This window comes from Solanum stenotomum, chromosome 12 (assembly GCF_019186545.1).
Source record: "Solanum stenotomum isolate F172 chromosome 12, ASM1918654v1, whole genome shotgun sequence".
Taxonomy (NCBI): Eukaryota; Viridiplantae; Streptophyta; class Magnoliopsida; order Solanales; family Solanaceae; genus Solanum; species Solanum stenotomum.
Genome location: NC_064293.1, coordinates 37,775,454 through 37,800,355, shown reverse-complemented (window position 1 = coordinate 37,800,355; position 24,902 = coordinate 37,775,454). Strand labels below are relative to the sequence as shown.

Genomic DNA, 24,902 nt, shown 5'->3' with positions numbered 1-24,902 from the left:
GGGGGGGGGGGGATTAAAAAAAATAGCAATACCCAAAAAAATAAAATAGAAAAGAAGAATTCAAAAAAGTAAAATATATTTTTATAATTTCATCTATTAGAGGCAAAACTAACTGCATGCACATGGTTTATCTTTGATCAAGGGCTAAATTTGCCAACTTTGGAACTGAATCGGAAAAGAGTAAATTAAAATTATTATAATGTGTAATATGCTTCTTATTAAAATGACAAAAGAATAATATTATTCAAGGAATATTTGGATTGGATGACATGCAAAAATGAGTAACAATTTTGAGACATACAGATTTTTCAACTTGTCCTCGACTTTTGAATTTATGGAAATAGATTCAAACACAAAACAATATATACAGAATATATAGTGGAATAATTCAGAGAACATAAGAACAGCAAGTTCGCCGAATGAATTAAATAAATTAACTTTGCATCAAACTAGAATTTCTCCGACAAAAATGTGCAAAACATTATACTACTTTATTTGTCTCACTTTATGTGACGTAATTTGATTTGATATAAAATTTAAGAAAAAGTGGTTTTTGAAACGTGTGATCTAAACAAGTCATAGATATTTGTGTGACTATAAATCATCTAATTAAGGATAATAAATTGTTAGTACTAAATATAAAAATATTGTTTTGTAATGTTTACTTGATAAATAAAATATTTACTTACCAAAAAAAATATATAAAAATGTATCATTCTATTGTAGACAAACTAAAAAGTAAGTGTAGCACATAAATTAAGATAAAAAGTGTTATCACCCTTTCTATTTTACTCTACTTCTCTGTGTTGAAATATCATCCAACCTAACAAGTAAATAAAAAATTCCAACTAACTCCACTCGTGCAGACCGAGTCGACTCAAATCATCCCCAAAATTTGATCCTAACACAGAAGTGGATTATCTAACAATCAAATTCCAACCCCAAATTACTTAAAATTAATTGTACAAATTATTTTTAATACGATCTAAATACAACTATTTTTTATCGATTATTAATCGTTAATTCGTTATCATTGTACTAAGCGAAAAAAGAAAGTAGAAAAATAGGATGATACCTGCATCAGAAGAAGCCACCCTAACGTAGAGAACTTGGCCACCTTCCGCCGCCGCATACTGCCGCATGTCAATAAGTTCGGTGCTCCAAATCACACAACCCGACCCACTTCCGCTAATATTCGAATTTGTATAGGCCGTGCAAGAACAATTCTTCATACACATAGCTTCACATTCATCCAAATTCATATTTGTATCCACAAACGAATTCGTCGTATCTGGCAACTTCATGTTCCTCAATATGTTAAATCTATCAGTTTTGCAATCCAATTTATGAAAACGAACACAACCATTAGACCCATCTCGCAATTCCCAGGCCACTTGATTTTTAGGCTTGAATCCCACCATACATTTGCAGATTGGTGAAATATTTGTGTCACAAATTCCAGATACCCCACACTCTGTGTATCCGTCACATTGATCTTTTGGAGCATACCAAAATCGATTCCACATGTTGCTTGTTGGGATCCAAGTGAATCTTTCAAGATAACCAGTATGATTCACAGACAATCTTGAGTACAAAGTTTTGTTGTGTAATTTGAACATGTAAGTAATTTCATCTGATTTGAACTGAAATTCGAATGAGATAATCTCACTTGCCTTCATTTCCGGTACCCCACTGAATCTAATTCCATTCCAAGCGCCGCTCCTGTAGATAATTTGTTGTTTATTTGTTAAGTAAACTTCCGGGAACCCACTGGTGTTGATCTTGAAGGTGTAATCTCCGGGAGCTGGATCGATTGCTGATTTCCATGATGTTATGTTTCTGTTCATCCCCGATTTTGAATCCCACCCAAGTTTCATCCCAGGTAATAAAGTGTTTGTTGGATAATCAAAGCTCTGCCACAGGTAGCTCTGTTCTCTGTCATCGTTTTCCGGTCGAATGACAAAGTTCCCGGAGTCAAGGAGTTGGGCTACTACGTTGGTCGCCGGAGTTTGCTCGGAAGACCAGACGGAATTCCCAGTTTGTCCATCGACGAGAAGAAGATTACCAATTTCTGTGATTTTTAGGACTGATGTTGATGAAGCTGAAAGGGGTTTAGCTCTGTTTGCAACCCAGACAATAGTCCTGTCTTGAATCTCTTTGTACCAAATACCGATATACCATTTGTCTGAATTTGCACCGCTGGGAGAGAAAAAGCCTAATTCAAAGTGTTGATCGGAAGATACTAAGGTTTGATCTTTGGTTAAAGGCTGTGTTGGGGTGATTGTATCAGTGGGTATAGCAAGAATTGGATGAAGAAATTGAGAAATCAAAATCAAGAATAAGAATTGGTGAAAGTAGTAATCTTTGGTGTTTCTCATTGTGGAATTTAAGAAAAGAGTATTTTGTTTTGCTGCAGTGTTGGTGTTTGAGACATTTGTTGGTGTACTTCTTCTCTTGTTTGATAGGAAGAGGGAAGGAAGGAAGATGGTATTTTGGTACACATCTCCCCTTCTCTCTTTTATGGTTCTTTCTTGGTCTTCTAAAGTCTTCCCTTGAAAATGAAATGTCACAAAGTTGATTTCAAATTCTATGTTACAAAGTTGAAGTTAAAATTGGCTATACTATAGTTTGGATGATTCTCTATTGGGTTTAAATATTACTCAATTTATGTGATAACGTTTAGCTGATGTTAAATTTAACCCCACCAAAGAAGGGATTTTCTTGTGATCTAAAAGACTAATACAACTTGTTTGGATGGTTGTTACATTTGTATTGTAGTATATTGTACATGTTGTTAGTTTAACTTAAAAAATTCTTATTTTTTATATACGAAAAGTCTCATTTTATATAATAATCCTTGATCTGGTGTGAACGTGTTGTTATATTTTTTTCCTCCCTCATTTTATTTTTACTTATTAAAATATCTAATAATTCTATTTTATCGTTTATCATACCTTTCCAAAACAACAACAACGTTTTGATTAGTATAATCGATTTTCTTTGACTGAGGAGCGATTAACGTAAGTGGAACGCCATCAATCAACCGACATGCAATATGACTCAACCTAATATATGACACACTATACCACTTCGATGGATCGTGTCATGTTTTTCGAGTAGAATTTCTAGTCCAACAACTTCTCCTTGTATGGATATAACACATAATATTATTGTTATTATTATACAGTGATGGAATTAATATAATCGTCAAACAATTAATTAATCAACTTCAGTTCAATTATCCTTTATCATTCCATCTTTTACCCCCCTTGTTTTACAACAACTCTTCACAAATTTGTTAGTACTCCTATATTAATCAAAGGTTAGTCTAAGTGATTAGGTACCTTCTTTGTGCTTGTCTTTTGACTATATTTGCTAATCGTATAAAGTAAAGAATGTGCGACTTCCAGGTCACATCTCCAAAAAAATACTTCATTTTTCAAATATAAAAAAAAAATCATAAATTATTGTCCTTTAACATCGATGAGATTAATTGTTAGCCATATATCAACAAGTGTTAGTAGTAGTTAGAGGCCATAAAGAGCTTAATAATTAACTGAGAGCAAAGAGAAGAAATTTAGTACTAATTGGTTGCTGAATGACTTTAAATGTTATTTCCTATTGATAGTTTCATACTTTGCAAAATGGCAACGTTTCGTGCAAAACAGTCCACAGTGGTAGGTTAAGTTTGAATTAGACGCTATATATTTATGAATATAATTAAGCTATCCTTCCAGTTGCAAAGTGTTTAATACTAGTACATAATTAAGACTTTATGCTAATTTAATTATAGCCAATAATTACAAACTCTATGCATAGTAGCACTTTTTTTTTTGTCTATAATTGGTAGAAGATCAGATCCGAATTTTTAATCTTTTAATGATTTTACTCTTGTAAAAATACATTCTTTTTCCCAATTTTTTGTTTCTTTAGTTAACAAGTAGTCAAGCTAAGCGGATGATTTTTGGAACAACAAGAGTCCCAAGAAAATATAATTTATGAAAATTATTGTTTTATCACACTATAACTTTTTGACCAATTAATAGGTGTAATATATTTTTCTTCAACAAAAAGTGTTCAACTGACTCTCCTTCAATCTATGTAGCTGCGCGACTGGACTTGCAATTGTCCCATTTCGAAAACAATTACAGAAAGGTCTGCTCAAGGTATACTTAGTCATATGTGCTTTCAAAATTGTTGAAAATTAAACAGTTGAACGTCCTACTCAGAAGCGGCAATTTGATTTGAACTAATTAAAGTGTAATAACTCCACAAGAAGCCCCACATAGCACGTCCTTCACGGAAGAATAGTATTTAATTTGTCTCTTTGTGTTAGTGACTAATGAAAATGAAGAAAGTCACCACTCACCATGCATGCACCCATTATATTATACCTCTCATGCAAATTAGCCACACACAGACAAAGAGAAATTTAAAAAAAGACTTATTTGCTTTATCATTACTTTCTTAATCACTGGAAAAAGAATTCCAATCGTGGTTTGCATTACAATTTACTACTCCCTCCGTCTTACACGATTGACCTAACAAATCTTTAAAAAGATTGTGATTAGACTCTAATATAAGGATCAAGTAAAATAAAACGTAACAGTATAATATACGATTCTTTCTTTATTGAATGAATATAAGATTCAAGAAGGAGGTGTATGGTCTTTTTTTTTTCTTTTCCATTATAGAAGAAAGAATATAATATAGTACTGACGTTGATTCTTAGTTTAACAACCATGTCGATTTGGCCTTGTTTATTTTATAGTTTAGTGATGCTCCATCCCAACTCTTTAAAAGCTTTTTGATTGGTCAGTTACGCCCAATTCTATCTACTATTCTTACATTCTTAGTCCAAATTATAAAAGTTAATCCTAGTCTTCGTATACTTGAAAATGACTTTTACTTTTCTAAACGAAAAACTCATAATCAGTTGAATATTCTATATTTTGTTTTGTAACAAGTGGAGTAATCAAATTACTACTACTGCTTAGTTTCTGGAACCTGCCTCTAACTCTCTAATTTTAAGGCAATAATACTCACAACTACAGACATAAAATACATATATATATATATATCCCACTATTTGAGGTAAAAAAAAATTCAGAATAAATTTAAAACTATAAAGATGATAAGAAAATCTAATATAAATAGGGACATAATTCTTTATTTTTAAAATTGCTGAATAATTAAAGATTTTTTCCATAATCCATGGCTATTAGAATATACGCTAAGAAAATATATATTTAAAAACACATCTCATACTTTATACTCTCAATATCAATGTACGATACCGCGTTTTAATACTTAAACAGACCTAAAGAGATTATGGCAGTAAAATTTCTTTTTAACCCATATCACTAAAGTGATTATTCCATTAAATGAACCGCCTCCACGTGCCTTTTAAATTAAAAAAAAAAACAAGGAAGAGGTTTGCATGTTCCAAAAGAGAAAATATGATTGATTAATTAAGAAAATTCAACAATCTCTACACAAAAAATAATGCAGAAAGGTTTAAAAAAATCTGAAGTGATTAAGAAAAAAAGACAGAGAAATAAAGCATAAGGCAAGTATTTAAGCAAAAGGGCGTTAGGTTTATAGGTTCATAAATACTCTTTTTTGAACTAAAAAGGTTCAAAAAAAATTAATAAACTAATTTAAAAAAAGCTTCAAAATAGATTTGAACAATTCAAAGCAACAAGAACATATCCATTGATGATTTAGACGTTTTAAAAAAATACATATATTAACAAAAACAATACAAGTAAAAGATAATAATCTAATCAATATATTCACATAAATGAAAATGTATTTCTTTTTTAGATATCTATATTTCTTATAATGATGTTAATGATAAATATATTAAATGGATCAAGTGTATATACATTTATTGGAAAAAAAAAATTCAAATATATCAAAAATTCTAAATAACTTTATATCTCAAGAATTTTAAAAATATCCTTCCAAAAGTGTATACTTTTCGTCAAGATTTGATTTTGGAGAATCGATTTTATTGAGCCACACCTTTTTTAAAATATATTAGTAGTAATTGAGTAGTAAAAAGGAGCACTAGCATGCAAAGAGAGAATAAAGAAGTATAGTACTCCACTATATGTGTCGTACGTCCATGCATTTATTAGTATTAGTCAGTGATAAGGTACACGTATTAATCATCTTTAATTTTGGGTTGGCACTTGTTAATTAGGACTTGATCAATTACTTTATGACTAGTCTGTTTCAAACTTTAAAAACAAAAAGGCACGGCTACCCTAATTAATCATAATGAAAGTTGGGTCGTTTAATATTTATTACTCCCTCTGTCCATTTTTCAATTATCTAGTGCTTCCTTTGTTTTTATTTACTTGTCTATTTCTGACTTGATAGTTATCATTTTATTTCTATTAATTGATAGAATTTTAAAATTAATTTACTCATTAAAGTGATTTTACTTTTTTTCAAAAATATTAACTCTCTAAATAAATTGAGAGTATAATATAGACGGCTAGCATATTGTACATACTCAAAGGTCAAACAAATGGACAACAGAGAATATGATGAGCTGACGAGCTTTAGTTGGTGATGTGCACTAAATATAGTTGCATCATGCATGTTCTATGGTTATAGATGGAAGGGGAATTAATGTTATCTTCGATCAGGTCAAGTTTCTGCTGGGGGCTATACTTCTATTTTATTTAATAATATATATAAAAACGATGCAACTATATACTCTACTCCATGTTACTGTTATAGAAGATGTGTGAGTTCCAATATAAAACATTTTTTTTATAATGCTTTTTTTTGGTCTATTTTTTCTTTATAATGCTAAGAATAATAATTTTGGAAAATCCCTAATATAAAAGAAAAGGAATGTTTGTCTTGCCGTATATAAATTCCTCGAATTTATTTCTTAGGGTAAAAATAATAGTATTTGAGGAAGAACAGTAGAAACTACAAAAGGATTAAGGTTATGGAAATTACACACATCACGTTATCACTTGCTTTAGAGAAACTTTAACCAAATAAGAAAACATTTACAAACATGTGGTGTTTGCTCCAAATTGGAATACAATATCGATGCATATGCCATTTAGATAAACTTTATGATTTAGTTAAGACTACGACATTTGCGATATGCTAGTACAATACTAATTTAGAAAACTTGAAGTATTTACAAAACCATTTAAAATTATAGCAATAATTAATGAACAAGGAAAGAAAAAAAATGTTACTCCTCCTTCCATTCATAGTATTTATTTTGTCAGGTTTGATTTGACTTAACATATCGGTTAAGAGCAATAAATAAAATAATAATTTTATTCTATTCCCTCTTATAATTATTACAAATCATTTAAGTGTTTGGAAATAATCATTACAAATCATTTAAGTGTTTGGAAAGGATAAAATAGGTACTATAAGATGGTAAATTATTTTTTGTTTTTTTTTTAAAAAAAATTGATAAGTAAAAATGAATATTTATTTTTGATATTGTGAATAAGGAAAAGTTGACGGAGAAAGTAATAATTGAAAAATGTAAAACGCTTAATTATGCACATCATAATTAGTAGGAATTTGTTACAATAATTTGTGGACCAACGGTATGTGATCTTCAAGGGTCTAGTTTATTATTATTGTTATTATTATTACTATAGAGGCACTGTTAGGTTGAGACGTGTTAGTATTCATTTAAGTTTGGTTCACACTGTATTTAAATCATACTTGACCAAATAAGGAAGTGCTACTCCCAAAAGTCATGCACATCTTTTTAGCATTAATATATACTAGTGACTTGGAAGTATACACCTTACACGCCTTCTTCTTTATTCGTAAGGACCTTTTTGAAAAAAATAAAATAAAATTGGTACACGATGGAAGACTTTATAAATACTGAACAAGAAATCTTAATGATATATATCACAATATTATATCTATACTTTTATAGTATCATTGACTAATGAGTAATTTCTAAACAAGAAACTTTAATGATGCCAATTCAATATATATATATATATATATATATATATTGATTTAATATCAATTAAGTGAAATTATCAGCCTTAATCATACCAATACAATATATTCTGCATTAGTATTAGTTAAGCGGAAAATACCAACCTTAATGAATGGGGGTATGAACTGTATTTTTTTGGGAGAATGAATATTTCTTGAATTACTTTGGATTGGGGTATGAACATGTAATTATTTTGGGTTTTATGGCCCATTTATGTAGTTATTCCTTAAAAATGAGGCATCCGTCTTAAGCTCCAAAATTTTCTGGCCCCTATTATTTTTTTAGTAATAATAGAATTATTATAAATAATTTTTAACAAAAATAAATAAATTATATTGTGTCTTTCTTTTAGTTCGTTTCGAAACATTAAATAATGTTTCTTTTTTTTTTGTCAGTTTTTTAATTTAACTTTCACATGACATGTTTAAGACCCCCAAGAATAAAAAATACCACAAAAAATAAAGTTTTTTCACTAAAAAAACAAACTTTGAATTTTAAAAATAAATAAAATAAATAAAAACTAAGCCTCTAATTTTTAGCTTTAAGCCACTAATTAACTTGAGCTGTCATTGATCATTTCCTCTTATTTAGTAGGAAGTTGGAACGGTATATAAGGAATCTTATCAACGCAAAGTGTAAATTAAAATCCATCGTTATTGGATAATGTAAAAGGGAAACATTTGATTGCGCAATATTTTTTATTTTTATTTTATAGAAACCAAACAGAATTAATTAATTAATTAGAAAAACAACGTGGCAGATAAAGATATACATTCCTCAACATACACCTATACAACTGGACAAGAATCATCATACTAATAACAATCTCAAATGATTCCCGCTCTCATGTTTATTATCAGAAACATAATCCCTTAATTTATGGGTTTGTTTATCTTTTAAACAACAACATAATCATTCAAATATGCTAAAATTGTAAAAATAATTTGTTATTCTTGAAATAAACAAAAATATTGTTATTATGACAATATTCTTCAAAAAAGTGGCGGAGTCATGTAACCATCCTAAATTCCCAATGTAAGCTAAAGTTGACAAAAATAAAGATATGACGAAAATAAGTATATGAAATACTTTCTCTGTTTGTCTAACTCGATTTGACACAGAGTTCAAAGAAAAGAAAGTAAAGAAGATACTATAAATATGTAAAATATACTAAAATGTCTTTTAATCTCGTGGTCTAAAAATGTCACCGAAGATAAAATGAAGCACATCTTTTACCTTGAATCTTAACAAGGACTTTAGACTAGTTTGAAATTAAACTCGATTCTGACTTTTGGTATTATATTCAGCATAATTACACAACTTATAGTGCTGAAGAAACTCAGTACAAGATTGATTTGTAAAAAAATGGGGTGAAACGAATTACATCTACGAGAGTGGTGCATTTACATATGAAGAAAAGCTACATGATCATAAGCTAATGACTTGATTTTTGTACTTGATTAACAACGTTTAAGAATGTACATTAACATGTTCTATCGTCCTTGAGACAACGATGCACTTAACTCATTAACAGAACATCTTTCGTTATCTTTTGCTGATCCTCCAAGATCCAAGTATGTTTCAAACTTAAATGTGGGTTGTTTAGGACTTGAGCATTTCATTTCACTGTTTAGTATGAGAATTATGTCAGCCATAGTAGGACGGTCCCTAGGATGCTCTTGAACACAGAGAAGGCCAACGTGTAGGCATCGCGTTATCTCTTCTGGAGAAAATGAGTTGATCAATGTCCCATCCATAAAGTCTAATCCTCTCTGTTCACTCCATAATTTCCATGCCTGCAATATCCATACACATGAGTACTGTCATAAGGCTCAAGATATTTGATCAAAGACAGCGTTAGACAAAGAGTGTGTACTAACATAATTGAGGAGGTTAAGATTTTCTTCAACATAATGGAAACTTGAATTCTTCTTGCCACTTATGATTTCTAATAACAAGACTCCGAAGCTGAAGACATCAGATTTCTCGGAGAATACTCCCCTCAAAGCATATTCAGGAGACATGTATCCACTGCATTTGTCGCCCAAAAAATATAAGTGCTAACTTTCAGAAAGTAAAATTGATACAGCAGTACAGACATATGGTTGCTTACTATGTTCCAGCTACTCGGTGAGTATGCACTAGTTGCTGCTGCTTTTGAAATGTCCTTGCTAAACCAAAGTCTGAAATTTTTGGATTCATCTCCTCATCCAAAAGGATATTGCTTACCTTCAAATCCCGGTGGATAATGTTCAAACAGGAATCTCGGTGTAAATATAATAGTCCTCTAGCAACACCTTGAATGATGTTGAACCGTTTAGGCCAATCTAGCAGTTCTTTTTGCGAAGCATCTGATCATTAATGTATAAACAGTTAATAAAGTATCACCTCTAAGAATCCCTTAGACAAGTTGTACATGATGGCAACTATATAGGTGCATTTGTGTTTTAGGAAAATCTAGCAATGTGAAACCTTTATACTGAGTCTAAGCGACGGAGAAAAGAATTAGAAGAGAGGAAAACAGGAGCAGACATACCAAAGAGAGATTTATCCAAGCTTCTATTTGGCATGTATTCATATATTATAAGAAGTTCTTCCCCTTCAATGCAGCATCCCAGGAGTCGTACAAGATTCCTGTGCTGGAGTTTTGATATCAATACGATTTCATTCTTGAACTCCTCTATGCCTTGCCCCGTTCGATTAGAAAGTCTTTTCACTGCTATTTCTGGACCATCTTTTAGCTTTCCCTATGCAGAGTTTAAAAGTCCAATGATCAGAACACATATTTTACAATTCATAATTTTGATTATCAAATCATATATAGTGCAAGTTCCATTACGGATTTGTGTTTATGTGGTCATATAGTAGGTTAAGTATTTGAACAAGAGTGTAGTTACCTTGAAAACCGGACCAAATCCTCCTTCCCCGAGTTTGTTTTCTACTTTGAAGTTGTTTGTTGCTGTGACAATTACCTCAAATTCAATCAGCGGAAGTTCAATTGGATCTTCTTTCTTTAAATTACCAACCCATAAACTTTCCACTGTGTAGTCTTTTGAAATGTAGCATGAATCACCCAGACTAAAGCTTCTGGCTACTTTTCTCTTCTGTCCTGTTAAGACGAAGTAAATAACATAAAGATCAGGCTAGACGTCCGTTGTGTCAACAAAACCATTAAGGTAGTTTGATTTGTCATAAGTATTTTTCAACTTGTTCGCTTTAGGGAGGGACATCTATCATTACCTGTTGTATAAATCTTGTGCTTGAGCAAACAAAATAGAGCAAACCCCAAAAAGAGACAAGAAAATACTGCAGAACATATGATTAGTTCTCTTTTACGCTTCCTCTTACCTGAAAAAACTGAAACAAACATTTTAGTAAACTACTGCAGTAGATGGATTACATAGTAAAGTTAGTGTAAACAAAATTAATGTAGTAGTTACCTAACTCTGAGTAGGCAAGTCGAAGGAAAAGATCTTCCCCGGAGTATGAGTAATCCTGCATATCTAAAAGATCACCAGACCACACCATACACCTAATTCCTGCCACATAAGCATAAGCAGTGCAAGAACAATTGTTTAAGCACAATTTTTCACATTCACTTGCACTGTCAAGGCGAAAAATAGCAGCAAGATCAGGCAGTTTCAGTCCACTAAGCTTAAAAAATCCGTCCTGCAGTCCAACCCCTGGAGACAAGCTATTTCCCTTTTGCTGACATAGTAATTCAGTTTGTCTCACACAACCACCTGTCCAGTTTCCTTTGCTCCATTCATCACTAGAGTGTGGCACGAACCCTCTTAAGCAGCTGCAAGTTGGGAAGTTATGCTTGCTGCAGACTGCTGAAGGTCCACATGTGTTATATATATCACATGGTGCATGTACCATTGTAGCATAAATTTCCCAAGCTGGAGCTCCACTGGTCCACTGAACAACTTGAACAGACCCCGTAGACTGAAGTTCCACGAAAGTTAGGAATGAAGTATTTGGAAGAAAGGTGAAATATGTGGTTCCCTCTTGATAGTCTTGCTGAAAAACAAATTGAATTATATAGGCTGCTGAATCTATATAAGGCAAACCAATGAACTTCAGTCCATTCCACTCCCCGGTTCTGTAGTAAGGAGTAACTTTGTTCCATATAAAAAACTGAGGAGAAAGTTGCTCCGAGATTCCTATAGAAAAATTTCCTAGTGAGGGGTCATTTTCCCTCTGCCAAGAAGACAAGAGCCATTTCTCCCTGGTTATACTGTTAAAACCTATTTTCATTCCTGGCAAGAAAGTATCACAAGGATAATCGAAACTCTCCCAGAAGGATTGTCCCGAGACATTATCTTTAAGCACCAAATTCCCACTGTCCAGGAGAACAACTGCAACTGTGTTATTAGTAGGGACAGACACATTGCTTGACCAGATAACATTCTGTGTACCATTAAGAAGCACCAAGTTTCCATATTCGCTAATTGATAGACTCACAGTGGAATCAGAAACTTTAAGTGGACTTTCTCTGTTTGCAACCCACACAACTTTAATAGGAGGGATATTTTTAAACCATATCCCCAGGTACCTTTTATCGGAATTGGCTGGAATAAAGAATCCAAATTCAAAAACTTGACCAGCAGATGTTAATGTTTCCCCTACTAAAAGTTTCCAGGATTTCTGAATGGTGTCTGATGCATTACAGTAATATGTTTGAATGATATAACAAGAAATAATAGAGATCAAGAGAATTTTCCAGGCTTGTCTGAATCCCATTTTATTAAATGGACTTGTATCATAACAAACATCAAGGAACAATTAAAAGAGTCACCGTGCAACTTTCAATAACCAAATAAAGGGAGCAGAAACAAGAATGAACATAGTTGGAATTCTCCAAGTAATTCAAACTTGGTGACAAGATATCTCTTAGAAATGTATCAGGTCTATTAGAATGTCCAAAAAACTATTCAGAACATTTTTGGACAATGATTTGGTTTTTTGTTTTTTCCTTTCTCTAATATAATACTATGTTAGATGTTTGAAGCCAAATTTATCTGAGCCTATGCAGGGTTGGGAGTAAAGACACTATAACTTGTCTTACTTGATCTGAGGTTACTTGGACTAAAGATCACTAAAGTCCACATCTGGGAATAAAGATGTTATCTTCAAAACAATAATTAAGAAGAAGAAAAAAAAGGAACTTGAGATACTTGTTTTCTTCTTAAAAAGAATAATCGGATTCGGTATGAAAATTAACTTGCTTAATTTTTATGGGATTTGGAAAACAGGGCATCAATATTTAATTTTTTTTTTTTGAAGGTTTTATATGATTAAAATGAAAAGGTATTAATTATGTAAATTAGTAGTACAAGTTTTTAAGGTGGAAACTAACAAGTACGGTAAACATCTGAAAAAAATGTTTGGTGCTCTTGAATAACCCTATAGTCCATATTAAGTAAATAAATTGTTCGGGTGAAGAAAAATATATATAAGGATAAAAATCAAAGACTAGTTTCGACTATATCCTTTTGATCACTCCTCAATTATTCTTTTAGAATATGTAAAGTAATTATGAGTCCAACAATTTTCTTAAACTTTTAAAAAAAAATGTTTTGCTTATTTTGAATATGAAGAAGTCCAAATATGTACAAAGACAGTAGATAATATTACTGTCCACTTTTGGTAGGCATACTTACCGTTCTAAGTTCTAGGATTGGGTCGGATAGGCGATCTGATCATAGCTTTGAGTTCAGGTGCCGTATTGCAACTGGACCGGGAAGGAGGGGAACAATGAACCACCTGCCAAGGTTGCTTGCTAACTCTGAGGTCTGAGCCACTTGTTGGAAGTGCAGTTTGAATGGGGGATATTTTAATCGATCTCACCAAATTCCCAGAGCCAACGGTACTACAGGAAACACCATTAACCAATTTTTGAGCAATTGAGCCGTATTCTGCTGGAAACAGTGGAAAAGAGGAGAATCGAGCAGTAAGACGAAAAGGATTCTCTGGGTTTTAGGGTTGAAATTGGGGGTTTTCCTTTCTGCTTTGGCCGCCACATTATTTGAAGCACCCACTCATGTAAGGGACAAGCTATGTGCTAATAATACACGTTTGCCAAAGGTAAAAATGTTAAATTGTCTGTTTCTGTTCTGATACCAGTAATTGCCAATTTTTCCTTTGAAGAGAATCCTTCCTATCATGAATATTCTTTTACCAAATCCCAAGTTATAGTCTGCCTGGAGTGAAGATACCTGATATCAAATATGACTTTAGTCTAGTGGGAACAGGGCAGTGAGCACTGGAGATGACAACATTATCCATCGAGTTTCGAACAGTGCACTATTTGGCCAAGCTGAGACAAAGTTCTGATTTTTGGAAGGTATGACTTGTTTATCACAAAGTTTTAATATAAGGTCTCCCTTTTTTGTTATGCCTTAATCTATTATTGTTTCTTTTTTGCCAACCTTAGAGCAGCCACAGCAACTCCAGGAATTCAACTATTTAGGCTTTTTTATCCCTTTTGACAAAAGTTCCCATGTTTCTCTGGTATGTCCTTCCATTAATTTCTTTTCCTTGGAGGAGTTGGTGAAATGTATGTCCTTAAAATTGTAGAATTTGACATTATCTTTGTGTCATATATATTATAAGAAAGGCTACTGTTTGTTTGTGCTTGTTTATTGTTGACGGAGTGTGAAGTTGTTTGGAATCTACAAGCAAAAAGCTTGGGAGATCACCAGTAGATCCAATTTGGAATCTACAATCCTACTGATTTTGATTAATTGAAATCCACATCTCCATATTTAATGTTCTTTTTGAGAAATGGGAGAGTAGATCACAAGATAGCTAATCAAACTCAGACCCACAGGGTGAATGTTTGAGCAGCCCCCTTGTTTGATGGTGAAGTTTGAATTTGATAAAGTTCACCTCTGTATGGATCTACAAGAGGGTATAAGGTAGAATAGGTCATTCCCTTTTTATATATAAGAAAATAATTTTATGAACACTCAAGAGTTGAAGATTTCTTCCATATTTGAGTTTCATGCAACAAGTCAACCACCACAAAATTGACACTGATTAATTAAATAGTAAATAATTACATTTCCCCTTATGTCTCAAATGGAACACAAGCTGATCTCCCTACAGATAGTTCAAGTTATGCAAAACCTGGTAATAACTATTGCTTGTGTTTCAATGGACGAAATACTAGTTCTCAAGCTTTAGAAGAACTGCAAAATGGTTTCTTGAAGTGATAGGAGATAGCAAGCATGTAATTCTGTTCCTTGATTATACAGTGATATATACTGACCGATTGAAATGCTTCATTTATGTGGTTTGCGAGCTATTGCATAGGAGCAAGGGTTTTACCTGTGCACACCCAAAGGGTAGCGGTTGCGGGTTTCCTTTGTTATAAAAAAAAAAAAAACTAGATATGACAAGTGGGGTTTGCTCGATTGGTGGAGCATCTCCATCTACAAACAGTAAAGAAAAAAACNAGCAAGCATGTAATTCTGTCCCTTGATTATACAGTGATATATACTGACCGATTGAAATGCTTCATTCTAACTAGATATGACAAGTGGGGTTTGCTCGATTGGTGGAGCATCTCCATCTACGAACAGTAAAGAAAAAAACTTCAAGCATACTGATTGAACAAGGTTGTGACATATCTCTCTTTCAGCTTGCAGAGCTGAACCACCTTCTAATTACAATACACATGGTGTGCTAAAGTTTACCTAGCTAACAAAAAATTATGAACATAGTTCCAAGTATAACTTTACATAGTTACACTACTTGATCCCATTCTCTTCAAATGAAGCAGGTATGTAAGAAGGAGCAAATATTAACCAATCATCTACCTATTAGTACACTAACTGTGACATTGTTGGAAGATGTTAAATCCTGATTCCCATGCCATATATCTTCATCCACAGATCTTCTCATTGAAGTATAGGTAGGTTGCCTAGGCAAGGGCAACCTTACATTGTCTGTTTCCAGCATCAAAACCACAGAAGACATGTTTGGTCTGTGAGCTGCCAAATCTTGAACACAAAGCAATGCCAAGTGTATACATCTCAATGCTTCATTGTGTTGACAACCATCCCAAATTGAACGATCCACCAGGTCCATTGGTCTACCTTCATCCCACTTCTCCCATGCCTGAAATATTTTCCACCAGAAAAATATGAGAAAGATGACCACTCCGTCATTGCTCATCACACAAGAAATTAGCCCCATTATTTAGACAGCTTGTTCTTGACTAAAATGATTGAAATAGTTGGAGAAATTAGTCAGACTTACATATCCAATGATGCCTGAATGCTCATCTGTCCGAAAGCTTGTATTTCTACGTCCACATATAATTTCAAGCAATATTATGCCGAAGCTGTAGACATCAGACTTGCCAGAGAACAGGCCCTCCATAGCATACTCGGGAGCCATATATCCACTGTTGTTTAGCAACAAGGTACAAAATGAAATGGATTTAGCTCCAGGAACAAGAAATTTTGAAATTAGTCTCTTAAAAGATTTAAAATCAAATGGTACTTACTATGTTCCTACGACCCTATTTGTATTTGCTTCATTTTGGTTTCCTCCAAATATTCTGGCCATGCCAAAGTCTGAAATTTTTGGGGTCATCTCTTCATCCAACAGAATGTTACTAGCCTTTAGATCCCTATGGATTATTCTAAGCCTTGAATCTCTATGGAGATACAGTAATCCTCGGGCAATTCCTTCGATAATGTTGAAGCGTTTTCTCCAGTCTAACTGGGATTTCCTAGCAGTATCTGTCAAAGTTTAACAGCCAATACAGTTGTTAGTGTCTATCTCAATGAGATGTGTTGCTATAGTACATCTGTGGGAGCAGCAGAAATTATTTTGATAGAATTTCCTGAACTTACCAAATAGAAATGTATCTAAGCTTTTGTTGGGCATGTACTCGTAAATCAGCATTTTTTCTTCTCCTTCAACACAGCAACCCAAAAGTCTAACAAGATTTCTGTGTTGCAATTTTGCTATTAGAGTGATCTCATTCTTGAACTCCTCATCGCCTTGTCCAGACTTTTGTGAAAGCCTTTTTACAGCAACTTCTTGACCACAAGGTAGCTTTCCCTAAAGATTTGAAAAACATCAACTTTAGTCCAAAACATGGCAATATACTTCCTAAAGGAACAGAATAATCTATCAAGATTGAAAATTTACCTTATAAACGGGGCCAAATCCCCCTTGCCCAAGCTTGTTTGCAAGAGAGAAGTCATCAGTAGCTGTGGCCACCATGCTGAAGCTGAAAAATGCTAATTCTGAACCATTTCCTTGATGCCCTTCAGCACTGATGTCGCCTGGTCCAGAATATTCTGTGGAGAACTCTCCACTCCTAACTAAATGGTTTTTGGGAATTTCACTGGTCCTCTTGGATTCTGAAAATTGCAAGTCAAAGGTATAAGTACAATATGGAACATATAATAAATGCAACTAACAAGTCAGAAATGTTACTGCATCAAAATTTACCTCGTTTTCTGGCCCTGTACTTGCATACTAGCCAAATGGCCACCATAACAACCAAAGCCAGAGCTGCTAGAATTGATATTACAACAATTATGATCGTCTTCTTTTTTTGACCTGTTTCAAAAGATATTCAAAGGAGAAATCAAGAAATTAGAAAGGCTAATCATTCTTCAAACACAAGGAAGAAAAAGATATATTGCTTATTGTTTGAGCTTGCTACAAATAAAGAGTAAAGACAAACAAGAAATTGATCTTTGTACTAAAGCACAAACTACTTTGGTTTTAGATTTGTATAATTGCACGAATGAGAAGAAAACTGGTAAGAGATTTATGAATTCAGCAGAAAGTATTGTGCTTACCGATATCAGAAGGATGAAGACGAACATAAAGAGTGTTCCCACCTTCCTGAAAATGCTCTATATCAACTAAATCATTACGCCATATCATACAATTGATTCCTCTGACATAAGCATAAGCATTGCAGGAACAATCATTCAGGCACCTGATTTTGCACTTGTCTGTGGTTATTTCTGAAACATCAGCATGGTCAGGTAATTTAACTCTCCGAATAGTCGAAAATCCATCATCTTTTGAACTATCATTCCTTGAAACACTGCTATTTCTCCTGCATTCCAATTCTGTCTTCCTAACACATCCTCCGGTTCGGTTCCCAGCATGCCATTGCTCCTGAACACGTGGTACAAAACCTTTTAAACATTGGCATACATCTTTATCACATTCTGCAAAATTCCCACAGAAGTTATACAAGTCACAACCACCTACAGGCCTAGATTGCAACGTGTTCCATTCACCCTGGTCTTCGTTCCACCTCTGTTGCAGCTCATTTCCAGTCACAGTAAGCTGAAACCTCACAAAAGAAGATGTATTTGAGGCACTGTAAGTGAGTAACAATTTATCGTCTCCTTCGTTTTGAATTCTGAAGCCAGAGAAAAAAGTTGTTCTAATCACATCTGGAACACCAATGAATTCCGCTCCATCAAAATGTCCACTCCTCCATCGTCTATTCGGTCCATCCCAAATAACAATCTGAGGTGTTCCACGAGGATCAACTCCCATTGAGTACCTCCCAGGTGAAGGGTCACTCTCATTTGTCCAAGAACGGAAAACTTTTTGCTCTTGGCCTTGTCTTTCTATGAGAACTTCCATTCCAGGCAAAAATGTATCTGTAGGATCCGAGAAGCTCTTCCACAATTCAGTATTTAACCTCGTAGCATTCCTGTCATTATTAAGGATGACAAGATTGCCCTCGTCTCTCAGACAAGCCATAGAATTTGTGGTATTAACAGAAACATTAGACGACCATAGTAAATCCCCATGTCCATCTTTAACCACCAAATTCCCATTTTTATCAATTGAAAAGGTACCATTTTTATCATGAACAGGATTGTTCCTGTTGGCAACCCAAATATATGTCTTTACTGGTACGTCAACATACCATATACCAAGATACCTTTTACTAGTATTTGCAGGACTAAAGAACCCCAACACAAAATCCCCTCCTTTAGAAGTGATGTTATCACCATCTTTAATAATCTGTCCTAGTGTAACTCTGTCACCACCTAAACAGAATGAGGAGAAACAAGAAAGAATGAAAAGAAACAAGAACCAAAAGGGGGGAAATCTAAAGCCAGTGGCCATTCAAGAATTTGGAAATGATGATGCCACAAATCAAGAATGGAGAAAATTGGGAATTTAGAAAGGAGAATGGTAAAGGGTATAGAAAACAAAAGGAAAGAAGAAGGTTCTGATGAGGCGCGGATTAGATGGCTAAGTAAGAATAATCTAACAAGTTGATGAGAAAGATTGACCTGAAGAAGGTTGTCTGCATATGTAGTTGAAGATTCTTTAGGCTGACCAGCCACCTTATTCTGCCCCACTAGTCAATTTCTGCTTTTTGTGTGAAGGGGAGTAGAAATGCCTTGATTTCAATAATATAGACTCCACTAGGAGTCTAGGACTATTAGTGGATCTCAAAAGATTTACATCATTATATTAATTATTTATTTTGTCCTGTTAGATTTTTAATTTATATTGAGTATTGCTATTGAAATAAAATAAAGTTAAATGATGCTTTTACATAATTTCTCATAATTGAGTGAAATATTTATGTGTTTGAATGATAAATCACATTTTATTTGAACTAAAGACATATCTAATAGATCAAAATCTCCTTTGAATTATGTAGTCTAAAGACATGTTTGGTAAAATATTGTTATTTGAAAATGTTTATGCCCTTTAATATGGTTTTAACTGATATTTATGTCCTCTAACTTTGAGTGTGCACAAATATACATTTAAACTTCTATAAAATTGAACGATTATACACATTTTGTCCTACGTGACATCCTACATGATAATTTTTGTTCCTCTGTGTATTATATCACGTAGAACACGTGTGTTTACTTGTTCAATTTTATACAAATTTAAATATCTATTTGTGCAGACACAAATTGGAGGACATAAATGGCAATTGATACTTGAAGCCAAGTTAAAGGATATTTTTATGTATTACGCCTTAAAAATGGTATAGAATGAAACATTAATGCAACTTATAAGTCAAACAATGTAAAATGATTTTTGTACTGTGAATTGCTAGTAACGGGAAAAAATAAATGTGTACAACTTATAGAATTCCCTTATTAAGGAGGACTAATTGAGAGAAGATAAGTTGTTGCACGGAATGAATCACATTTTACAGCATATATGTTTTGTTTGCAAGTTGCAGCAGAATATAGCTCTTTGGTCAAATGGACCTTTTTATCATGTCAACAACTTTGGTGCTATTATGGTAATTTCTCCATTTTGAAACTAATAATTTGATTACATTGAACTACAGTTTCCTTAGTTCTAAATAATGTTGTGTCCCTTTTATGTTAGGTCGAAAGAAATTTTCCTTTTCTTTTAAGGATAATAATTGCTCTTTAGTCTTTTGATTGTCGATGAATTCTGATTTTGATACTTATAATATTTGACTAAGTAATACATTACCTTCCATTAACTGAAATATATATTTTTCACTCATTTCTATAGGAAATATGTAATTTTAGATTATCTCTAAAATTTAATAGTACATCGATAATTGAATGTTTTAGCACATGATAATTTGTTAAAGTTTTGAAGATTTCAAATTTAATAATACTTCGATAATTGAATGTTTCAGCACATAATAATCTGTTAAAATTATGAAACATTTATAATAAGAGGGATCAAAAACACACATGTCAATTAATTATACATTAAATACGTTTTACCAAAATCAAAATTTGTCAAAAATTGAAAGTGTGATTTCCCTTTTTCTTAAAGTATAGATCTTTTGGGCAGTGCAGAGGGATGGCTTTGTCACTTTTGGTTTCGGGGAAAAAAACAATTACTGTAATTCAAATAGAGTTTGTTATAACTTATAAGTTGAACTGTTTTTCTATGAAAGTGCTCTATCTTAAATTATTTATAGTGATTTTTAAAAATAGTTATCTTATATTTCCTTAGTCTCATATCATATTATTAAATTATCCCAAATTACTTATTAATTTACAAATAAATATAAAATTAATTATTTTTTCCTCATTTTACCCTTACAATTATATCTTTTTAAAAATGTAAATAAATTCATGAAGTTTCAAAAAAAATTATCCAAGGTAAATTAGTAGAACTGCCATTTTTATTATAATTTCTTAAGGGACGTGTAAAGGAGAAGAATGGGGACCGTATGTGATTGTAGAAGTTCAAGATAAATTTTTTTCATTTTTTTATATTACCGTTGGTAGTAATTATTCTTGAAGATTACAAATACCTTAGTCATTAAGAAAAAAAAAGGTACATACATAGAGTAAGGGTAAAAACAGTCACAAAACTCCTCCTAATTAATATTTTTTTTAGCAGACGTATAAAAAAGAAAATACCGATAAACAATTTGATTCTTAGCTTGCGCACATTTCTAAAGAAATTCAGTCACCCCTAAAAATATAAGAGATATTTTCACTAAATTATTTTTAGTTAAATAGTATCTACGTAATATGATTTTTTTTAATTATATAGAAATATATAATCCACTTATTTAAATACATGTAAAGTTAAAAAGGGAATAAATAAAAGAACTTAATTATGTAAAAAATTGTCTATATTGGACCAAATATAAACACTAGTTATATCTTACAATATAATTTAATTTTAATAAAATACCATATAATATGAACGGAAGAAAGTATTATTTTGAGGTGAAGAGTCAATTTTGCTTAGTTAAAAAAGAAGTGTTATTTAATGTTTGTTATCTAACAAACATGTCCAAGTTTAGATAATCAGATTGTGTGAATCTGCAGTTTAAGAATTAGTATTTTCTTCTTGTTCGTTACTGATTGCAAATGTGTTTTTTTTCTTTTTTATGTGAGACATTGTGTTCCAATCGAATAATTTATGCCATTATTCTTCAAATATTCACATCGTTCGTCTTTACTTATTTATATTTGACTTCAACATTTTTTTTTAAAATAATAAATAAAATGATAATTATATTTTGTTATTTCTAACTATTATAATTAATCATCTAAATATTGAGAAATGTATAAAGTAAAAATTATTTTGCCATTTTAAAAAAAGTTAAATATCTATTTTAACACTGATATAATGAATAAGTGAAAGTGAACGTAAGAAGTAATAATCATACTATTTCTTCTTCTCTTTTTTCCCCCTTCCTTTGTGCTCAAATGTCCACAATATCTGCATCAACAAACCCTTGTATTCATATTGATTAATTTCCAACTATTTGTCTTTTAGGTGAGTTGCAATGTTCTAGAGTATACCCCGAAATGACATAATCCCTCTTTCATTTCATAAAATGTTATTTAACTTGTATGGGATTAAGAAATAAATTTAAAACATTATGTATACTTTATAAATTAAATTTATATAATCTATAGAATGTATTCTTAAAATCTTGCAAGTAGTATATCAACATATCATTTCTACAAGAGCAAATAACTAGTGATAAAAACATGTCACCCTTTAATTTATTTATTTTTTTGGTAAGTTAGTATTTTATTACCAAAGAGAAGTTTACAGCTAAAATAAGAGAAAAAAAAAACAAAAAAAACTCATTCAACCTTTAATTATTTAAATGAGCAAAAATGAAAGAATGGAGGGGGTCATTATTGGATGTTTTAATAACGCAATCTTTTATGCAACAATTTTTTCCTCTTACATTTAATTTGTAAGAACTCACACCATAAAAATCAATTATGATATATACATGCTAGTAAAAAAAAACAACAACATATCCAGTGGAATCCCACTAGGTGGGATCTGGGGAGGGTAGGGTGTACACAGACCTTACCGCTACCTCGTGGAGGTAGAGAGGCTGTTTCCGGGAGACCCTCAGCTCAAGAACATCAAATCTAAGTGACAGGAGAGCTATATATAAAACATAACAACCAATCCAAAAGATAGTGTATACTCAACAAATGATACAATAACATCAAGAAAGTAATGAGAGGAGTGAAACGCAGTAAACAGCAAAACGGCTAGGACTACTCCAAACGCTAACAGCCCATACCCTCACGAGGGACGGCAACACGCTAACCCTACTAACCTTCCACCTTAATACGCGACCTCCACTCCTTCCTATCTAGAGTCATGTCCTCGGTAATGTGAAGCCTAGCCAAGTCTTGTCTAATCACCTCTTCCCAATACTTCTTGGGCCTACCTCTACCCCTCCGCGTACCCTCTACCACCATTTCCTCGCACCTCCTCACTGGGGCATCTGCGTTCCGTCTCTTCACATGTCCAAACCATCTCAGTCTCGCTTCCCTCAGCTTGTCCACCACAGAGGCCACTCCCACCGATCTCCCGAATAACCTCATTCCTAATCTTGTCGCTCCTAGTGTGCCCACACGTCCATCTCAACATCCTCATCTCCGCAACATGCATTTTATGAACATGTGCGTTCTTAACTGGCCAACACTCCGCTCCATACAACAAGGCCGGTCTAACTACCACTCTGTAGAACTTACCTTTAAGTTATGGTGGGATTTTCTTATCACACAGTACTCCAGAGGCAAGCCTCCATTTCATCCACGCAACCCCAATGCGATGTGTGACATCATCATCGATGTCACCACTCCCTTGGATTACGGCCCCAAGATACTTAAAACTTTCCTTCTTAGGAATGATTTGTGCGTCAAGTCTCACTTCCACATCTGTCTCATCCAACACATCACTGAATTTGCACCCCAAATATTCTGTTTTGGTCCTGCTCAACCTGAAACCTTTGGACTCCAGCGTTTGTCTCCACACCTCCAACCGCGCATTAACTCTATCCCGCGTCTCATCAATCAGTACTATGTCATCCGCAAATAACATACACCATGGGACCTTCTCCTGAATAGACATGCTAGTCAAATTGGTGAATTCAACACCATGCAAAACACGAGCTAAGAATGTCCGTTGAAAACCTTTCAACGAAAAAATTATGTAAGCAGAAGAAAGCCACCACATTGGTTAGCAACGGTTCGAGGAGTGATTTCATCGTCTCTTTGTTTTTTTTTACTTAATATATAATTGTTAGGATGAATCACATGAGGGAGAAATATGAAATCATTGAGCAAATTTAAATTTGGGTAGGATTTTGATTAATATCATTTGGATAGATTCAAATTTTTTAAGTCTTTGATTCGAGAATATTTGCATCGTCAATTTTTCCTCTTGTTTTTTTTTTTGTTTTAGATATTGAAATAATCATGTAAAGCATAGGCTAGACAAGCAATACACTGAACATAATCCAATCATAAAAAACAGTTTATTTTTTATATAACTTCAATTTCATAATTAAGAAACATGATAAAAAAAAAAAGGAGGTTAAATCTAGTTTAATCAATAAATCCATATGTATGTACTGTGTACATATTTGTAAAAACGTTTAATGAAATTTTTTATTTTGCAATAAATTCCGCTTCTATATATATACTTTTTTGATGACTCAAAAACTTCTTCAAAAGAATTTCTTTATTTTTTTGGAGAATTAATAAACATTTTTTCTTTTGACGTCTTGGTCTTAAAACACTACTCCGTCTCATATTAATTGATCATTATATTAAAAATAGTTGTCCCATATTAGTCGTCCGTCTTACTAAATCAAGAAAAAATTAAATAATTTTTTCCTGTATTACCCTTGCAATGAATTCTTTTTGAAAGTGTTCACATTTTTTTGTAAAATCACCAAAAAAAAAATTAAGAGGTGAATTAGTAAAATTTTCTTCTTATTTAACATTTATTTAGCACGGTACAAAATGAAAAGTGATCAACCAATATGAGAGAAAAAGAGAATAATAACTACTCCCTCTGATTTATTTTACTTAGTCGTGGTTTTTTTTTTAAAACATCTTTAAAAGATATTACAATTAGAATT

General features: G+C 32.7%; 3 protein-coding genes and 1 long non-coding RNA gene across 4 annotated transcripts in view; 1 reads left to right on the top strand and 3 right to left on the bottom strand.

Annotated features, from left to right (window-relative positions):
- LOC125847412 (G-type lectin S-receptor-like serine/threonine-protein kinase At1g61500) overlaps positions 1–12,951 on the bottom strand; it is a 16,110-nt gene extending 3,159 nt beyond the window's left edge. The window contains exons 1-8 of the mRNA XM_049527036.1: positions 11,452–12,951; positions 11,252–11,368; positions 10,909–11,120; positions 10,548–10,758; positions 10,125–10,362; positions 9,892–10,042; positions 9,507–9,807; positions 1,076–2,215 (exon numbers count right to left, since the gene is read on the bottom strand). Coding sequence (XP_049382993.1) covers positions 1,076–2,215; positions 9,507–9,807; positions 9,892–10,042; positions 10,125–10,362; positions 10,548–10,758; positions 10,909–11,120; positions 11,252–11,368; positions 11,452–12,757 — 3,676 coding nt within the window. The 5' untranslated portion in view covers positions 12,758–12,951. The remainder of the gene's footprint in view (positions 1–1,075; positions 2,216–9,506; positions 9,808–9,891; positions 10,043–10,124; positions 10,363–10,547; positions 10,759–10,908; positions 11,121–11,251; positions 11,369–11,451) is intronic.
- On the bottom strand, positions 1,005–2,539 carry LOC125847573 (receptor-like serine/threonine-protein kinase SD1-8). The gene has a single exon (XM_049527190.1). The coding sequence runs from the start codon at positions 2,376–2,378 to the stop codon at positions 1,020–1,022; it is 1,359 nt and encodes a 452-aa protein (XP_049383147.1). The 5' UTR covers positions 2,379–2,539; the 3' UTR covers positions 1,005–1,019.
- Positions 12,952–13,761: 810 nt separating the features above from the next.
- Positions 13,762–14,650, top strand: LOC125847572 (uncharacterized). The gene is made up of 2 exons (XR_007444447.1): positions 13,762–14,360; positions 14,451–14,650. It is a non-coding gene; the product is annotated as an uncharacterized LOC125847572 (long non-coding RNA).
- A 975-nt stretch (positions 14,651–15,625) lies between these two features.
- On the bottom strand, positions 15,626–19,245 carry LOC125849465 (G-type lectin S-receptor-like serine/threonine-protein kinase B120). Its single transcript, XM_049529547.1, has 7 exons — positions 17,845–19,245; positions 17,489–17,599; positions 17,183–17,397; positions 16,882–17,092; positions 16,530–16,767; positions 16,280–16,427; positions 15,626–16,138 (listed from the first exon to the last, which is right to left on the bottom strand). The coding sequence occupies exons 1-7, from the start codon at positions 19,142–19,144 to the stop codon at positions 15,830–15,832; spliced, it is 2,532 nt and encodes an 843-aa protein (XP_049385504.1). The 5' UTR covers positions 19,145–19,245; the 3' UTR covers positions 15,626–15,829.
- Between the last annotated feature and the right edge of the window lie 5,657 nt (positions 19,246–24,902).

Coding starts and splice junctions, on each gene's coding strand:
- LOC125847573 (XM_049527190.1), bottom strand. CDS start 2,378: ATGAGAAACACCAAAGATTACTACTTTCACCAATTCTTATTCTTGATT.
- LOC125849465 (XM_049529547.1), bottom strand. CDS start 19,144: ATGGCCACTGGCTTTAGATTTCCCCCCTTTTGGTTCTTGTTTCTTTTC. Junction 17,398..17,488: donor GTACAGGGCCAGAAAACGAG/GTAAATTTTGAT, acceptor TGCAATTTTCAG/AATCCAAGAGGACCAGTGAA. Junction 16,428..16,529: donor AATAGGGTCGTAGGAACATA/GTAAGTACCATT, acceptor GCTAAACAACAG/TGGATATATGGCTCCCGAGT.